This window comes from Nicotiana tabacum, chromosome 20 (assembly GCF_000715075.1).
Source record: "Nicotiana tabacum cultivar K326 chromosome 20, ASM71507v2, whole genome shotgun sequence".
NCBI lineage: Eukaryota > Viridiplantae > Streptophyta > Magnoliopsida > Solanales > Solanaceae > Nicotiana > Nicotiana tabacum.
In genome coordinates, this window is record NC_134099.1 from 69,394,116 (window position 1) to 69,400,575 (window position 6,460).

Below are 6,460 nucleotides of genomic sequence, written 5' to 3' on the forward strand. Positions count from 1 at the left end.
TACAGGAGTCTTCGGTCACACTAGCGAGTGTTGATTTGTCATCCAACAGGCTTTCGGAGTTGACTAGGTAGCTGTTTAGCGTTCGCAGCCCAGTGCTTCTCCTTCCTATCTTTATTCCGTTTTGTATTAGTTTGATTCAGACTATGTTGTCTTTTCATATTTCTAGACGAGTTGTAATTGCTCATGACTGGTGACACCCTATTGTCGGGCTGTATTTTGTTCTGCACCATTCTATTCTACCTTATATTTTGGGATTTTAGCTTATTAATGACTTTAAATGACTTATTATAATTCTTTGACTGGTTTATGGGGTCTGTGTCGGCTGGCCTAGTTTCACGATAGGCGCCATCACAATCAGGTCAATTTTAGGGTCGTGACATATTAGGAGTTGTAACTTCAAAACTAGCTAGAATAATAACATAATTATGCTAAATGAAGTAAATAAAAAAAATAAAAAATATGAGGAACTGCATGGAATCACAAAAAATAAAGGTTGGAAAATGAGAATATTATTTAAATATTAAAAAATAATGTATCATTTTAACATAGTTAAGTTTGCATATAATCTCATTCAATAACAAAGATCAACTTTGATGACATTACTCATTATACGCCAAGTTTGTGGATGATTTATTCTTTCTAAGATTACGAGGTATAATATTTTGAGAAGAATTAGAATAATAACATAGCTAAAGGTAATAAAAAATAAAAACATAATTAAGAAAGAAATAAAATGAGAAATTATGTAGAAACACATAAAGTAAAGGTTGGGATATGAAATAAGGAAACAAAAGATAAATAATGCAAAAAAATAATATTTAAAATAAAAAATAAATTAAAAAGAAGAAAAAGAATAGGAATGAAAAGTAAATTAAAAAGAAAAGAAAAGAGATTCAAAAAATAGCCTTGTAATTGCATCATGTAGCTACCAGCAATTCTCAGCCCCTTGAGAACTGGAGAGTGTAATTATACCCCCCTCAATTGTATCCAATTATATGCCGACAAAATAATTATTTGATTAGATAAATGTGCCAAAACTGTGTAATTACATCTAATTTCATCCAAATTCAATTACAAAGTGACTTTTCAAACAGGCCCTAAAAGCACGTGTTCAGATAAGCTAATGAAGTGACGGACTAGTCAGCAAAAAATGCATGTAGCTTGGACATTTTTGAAAATCCTTTGGATTACCCGTTCCCCTGCTTTTATCATTCTTGCTTTTGAAAGAGATTAGAGCCGTCAAAATGGGCTTGACCTGTGAGGCCAGCCCAACCCAACCCGCTACTTGGATAGGGTTGAGTTAGGATTTTTTGAGCCCATTTAAAATTGAGGCTTATAAGCCCGGCCCAAGTCGGCCCACTGGCCCTTGAGGCTTGACCGAGGCTGGGCCTTGGTCGGCCCGTGGGCCAAAAATTAATTAAATTCAAATTAGTTAACAATTAAATATTTTAAAAAAGTAAACACTAAAAAAACTATTAACTATAGTCCCCATTCTCCAACCCTAGTTTGCTCATTTATCCTTCCGTATCGACTAGAAATTTTGATTTTTTACATGCATGTAATATGACAAAACTAGTTTTTCTTTTGCTTAATTAATAACGAACTCGAAAAGTTTTAGGTGGCCAATAATAATAATCTTTTTTCAAAAGAAAATATTAGTTTAAGTGGCCAATGATAAGTTTGGATTACTTTAATATATTGTTAATATTTAAACTACTCTTCAATATAGAAAAAGATCAATTTTAAACACACACACAAAAAAAAAATTGACAACTAGCAAATTTCAGAAATTTGAAAAATTTTATGGACTATAATGATGAAATCAGCAAATGATGTTAATCCTAAATTAAAAGACCTCAGCATATAAACTTATTGAAGCAATCATTGAATCTGAGGAAAATGAAAGAAAAGTATTAAGAAAATATTCTTGTAACTTTAAAAAAGAAGAGCTAGAGATATAGAGAATTTACATTTCATTGTGAGATTCATCGTCAAATATCAAACTTTTTGTATGCTCTAAGCAAACAGAAGTTGTTTACATGATTAATCGATTATGTCACGAAAAAATATTTAAGAATTTAAAGACACTCTTTTTTCTTAAAAAATTTTGAAGGGCCGGCATCCCTAGCCCGCGGTCCTTTTAGAGCTGGGTTGGGTTGGTCATTTTAAGGCCCATTCATATGGCGGGCCGGTCTGTCCTAGCCAACCAAATTTAAAAGCCCACAAGATTTGGGCTGGCTTGGCCTGTCCCGTTTTGACAGCTCAAAGAGATAGCATAGGGCCTATGTTACCTAGACTAGTCTCCCTTTGTAATGACACTTAAGTAGCTTTATTTTGAATAAAAGTCTTTTATTACCAAAAAAATGGTCCAAAATCGTTCCTTAATTTGGTTTCACTCAAAATGGTCCCTAATGTAAGGTGAAGCAATTAAAATAGTCCTCCAAGTTTTAAAACTGATGCATATATATTTAGTTCAGTCCAGCGAGAGCCATCTATATCTAATGAAACAAATATAAATCAACGACTGTGTTACCAAATGTTTCAAAAGGACTCAATTGGTTCTCTAGGTCTTGTATTTCTTATTTCTTATGAATCATAATTGGAGAGAGTGAGAAACACTAATTTAGAAATTTGTGAACAACATAAGAGAGTTGCTGAATAAAAAAGGAGAATTCAAGCACTTGACCGTTGAATATTTAAGAAAATATATTAGTGATCATTTTAAGTAAATGGGATAGTGATAATCTTGTAATTATGAACCCCGATTTACATGTCTTTTTCTTCATTTACTTCTTTTTTGGGTCAAAACTAATACTAGTATATATTCCCAACGACTGACTCGATCACATGGAATAGGCATAGGCTAGTTTGCTTTGAACTGTCACTTGAGTGTATCTGCATATAAAGTAATCAAGGTTTGAAAATAAACTAAATGGTTAAATCTCATACCAAGAACAAGAAAAAGCTAGTACGTATCCATGAAGAGATCTTACTGCGTCGAAATATTATTATCGAATGAACATGGGAATCTCGATCGCCCGTGAAATGAAGAACGGGAAAAGAACAATAAAAGGATGTTGTAAATTATACTTATTGCCCTCCAACAAACAGGAGGAATAACAATATTGAAAACTAACATGTACATTAAATTAAATAAGTTAAATTTAAAAATTTACAAATATGAGTGAGAATCCATGTCGATGATAAAAAATTTAAATTATTAACCATTATTTTCCATTTATGAATTCAATGTAAGCATTTATAAGTTTATGTAAAATAATAAGACGCCAACATAAAAGTCAAGACTAACGAATACGTAATTTATTAATAAACATAACTTCCCAAGCCGTGCCTCTCTTTCCTCCCAAACCAAACCAGTACTAATTAAGACTTTCCAAATTCTTCATACAAACATAGTGTGCAAAAGGACTTCATCTAGAGGGTTATAGTACTACTTTATCCGTATCAATTTATGTGAGATCAGTGCTTTCTTCATTATCAAGAATTATGCTTTTTTATATTTTTTATTTTATCTTTTTAATAAAATAATTTATGATCACACAACTATTTATATGTTATTTTATAAGTTTTTAATTTTTTTCTTTTTTAAATCGGTATGCAATCACAGTACATCACATAAAATAAAACGATATAAAAAATATTCGCTCTGTTTCAGTTTAGATGATTTTTTATTAGTTCGTTCAAAAAATAATGATAAATTTCTGTTATTGGAAATAATTCAATTTTAAACTTTTTATTTTACAACCACACAAATGTCATGTCCCTACAAAACTTTTATCCCTTAAGTTTTTAAGACTACAAGTTTCAAAAATTATTTTTTTATTCTTAAACATCGTGGCGAGTCGTTTAAATTAAAAGGAAGAACTAATTAGCTACTCGTTAGATCGAACCATTGACCGCCCGCCTTCTCAAGCAAGGAATATAAAAACGTAGGCTTAAGAAAACAGAGTGCTCCCACCTCCTGAAATGTTTTAAAGAAAAACAAGCTGAGACCATCACCGCCCACATTCTGTAAACGTGTCCATGCCGTTGGCTTCTCTTCTTTAATTTCATCATTCTTGTTTTCATTCTTCTTTCTCAAGTAATTATCTGTAGCAATTTTGTGCTTTTCTTCAGCTAGAGTTTCGTTTCTTATATACTGTTCCGAATTATTTCCATCTTCCATGAAGAACATTTTGCAGCATCAGCCTCAATTGTTGTCTCTTTTTCCAGTAGAAGCAATTCAAGATGCATATCCCAACCGTTACAAGATTTATGCTCCTTCCAATATGGGAAAAGCGAAAGCAGAGCACAACTCCGAGCACCATTTGATGGAAAGCACAAACTCAGGCTCTGATCATAACGATGACATTCAAGAATCAGCAGTTTCTGACTCTGAGAGCGGTATTTTTGGCTCCAATTATCAAGAGAACGCACAATCAGATGATTTGATAAGGATTGATGAAGGTGATAAGATGCATCAGATTATCAATAAAAAGTTTATTTCAGGTTTGGGTATACTTGGATTATCTACACAAATTGAGGCCATTGACAAGAATGCTTATTCTAGCTTCACAATGCAAGCTAGGCTTCAGTCATTCCTTAGATTTTCCAAAGCAATGGAGAAAAAATGTGGGGGGAATGCTAATGAGAAGTATGCTTGGTTTGGAGCCTCCAAGGATGATATTGACAGCATATTTTCTCATGGTTTTGGGAATCCTATGAACAATGGAGCTTATGGTCACTGCATTTGCCTCTCTCCTTATGATTATCCTCTTGATTGGTATGTATGCTCATCTTTTTACGATTGAAATGTGTAGCCGTCTCATCTAAAAGTTTATTCAGGTGCATGTCTTACTTTATACATACTGTAAGAACATTGTTTGCTCTGATACCGTGTTAAATTGGGTGATCACCTAGTCTAAAAATTTAAATTATTAGGTAGAAAGCATCTATTTTGTTTGTTTTAGATCTCTTTGAACTTTTACAATTATATTTTTTTGACTAATTCCTAATTTTCTTATGTCTTTCAGTCTTCAAACAACTATTCCTGATAAGGATGGGCTAAGACATTTATTGCTTAGTCGTGTGATACTAGGAAGATTAGAAGTTGTTCATCCTGGTTTAGGACAATCTCATCCAACTTCTGAGCAGTTTGACACTGGGGTTGACAATTTACATTCTCCAAGAAAATACATTGTGTGGAGTAGCAACATGAATGCTTATATTTTCCCTGACTTTGTGATCAGTTTCAGAATAATTTCGAAGGTCAAAGGTACGCTTTAATACTAAAGAAAATTGGAGATGCTTTGATTTTGGATGATTGTTCTGTAGTATTAATAAATTTTGCTCATCCTTCACTTTGCAGAGAGTAGAATATTTTCAGTTCCTTTAAAAAGTCCAAGTTCAGCGTGGATTTCTTTTCCTGCTTTGATATCTGCACTATCAAAAATTTTGCCGCCTAACACCGTCAAACTGATTAAGAAATATCATAGTGATTATAAGGTAAGTGCTTGCTATTTATTAAATTCTCGACTATCTTTCTTCGATTGGATGTGACTATATTTTTCTACTTCCCCTATTTTTATCCCATTTTTGTTGAAGTCCAGTATATTTTTTTAGGAGAGGAAGATCACTAGGCGCGGGTTGATACAACAAGCTAGAAAATTAGCAGGAGATGAGTTGTTAGCTTTAATCATAAAGTCCTGCAAAACTAAGGTATGCCATCACATTAAATCTTGTGTTTGAAAAACTGTGACTGGAGCAATTATTATGGTAAATTTAGTTCGACTGAATAAGTCTTCTACCATGTAATTCTCGTGATCACAAGATATACCAAAAGACAAGTACAACTTATTCTGCAGATTAACAATGCATTGTACCATCAATGGAAAAGAATTCTTGCAGTTTACTATAATAAGTTGTTAGCTTTTCAAGTTAATTTCTGTAAGTTATAGGCTCACTCTCTTCCATGGCATGGTTTATTCAATAGGTAATTAAGCAAAATGAAACAGCCAAAATTAGGATGCCTTTGTAAGTTCCTATTCTAGTTGTTCAGAATCTTACAACAATTGTTTGTGCTTTTGTATTTGCAGCAAAATAAAGGATCAACTGCAGACTCACCCAGAAGCAGCTCTATCAACCTTCAACAATGGGATAATGAAACCTATCCTTTGCCTAAACAGGATTCCATTTGATATAATAGTTTTGGAAGTAGCTTATTATCCACACACAGGCCGCGAGAGCGGTACCAAATCGAGGCAAACTCTGAATACTAGATATGACCTCAAAATAACTTTTTGGTAGCCTCAAGGGTGTTGCGAAGTAATCCTCCCTCTTCCTAAATTATATGGCGGTGTTTGACTCGGCACAGAATTTAAGAAAGTATAATAACCCATACTTTTGAAGTAAGATTTGAATGGTTCAACGTATGTAAGAATACCCGAGTCCTAAAGAAATT

General features: G+C 33.0%; 1 protein-coding gene across 1 annotated transcript; it reads left to right on the forward strand.

Moving 5' to 3' along the window:
* The first annotated feature begins 4,013 nt into the window (after positions 1 to 4,013).
* Positions 4,014 to 6,228, forward strand: LOC107809272 (putative inactive poly [ADP-ribose] polymerase SRO5). Its single transcript, XM_016633878.2, has 5 exons — positions 4,014 to 4,783; positions 5,034 to 5,275; positions 5,369 to 5,505; positions 5,623 to 5,718; positions 6,096 to 6,228. The coding sequence occupies exons 1-5, from the start codon at positions 4,185 to 4,187 to the stop codon at positions 6,195 to 6,197; spliced, it is 1,176 nt and encodes a 391-aa protein (XP_016489364.1). The 5' UTR covers positions 4,014 to 4,184; the 3' UTR covers positions 6,198 to 6,228.
* Positions 6,229 to 6,460: the final 232 nt, after the last annotated feature.

Coding starts and splice junctions, on each gene's coding strand:
- LOC107809272 (XM_016633878.2), top strand. CDS start 4,185: ATGAAGAACATTTTGCAGCATCAGCCTCAATTGTTGTCTCTTTTTCCA. Junction 5,506..5,622: donor AATATCATAGTGATTATAAG/GTAAGTGCTTGC, acceptor ATATTTTTTTAG/GAGAGGAAGATCACTAGGCG. Junction 5,719..6,095: donor TAAAGTCCTGCAAAACTAAG/GTATGCCATCAC, acceptor TTGTATTTGCAG/CAAAATAAAGGATCAACTGC.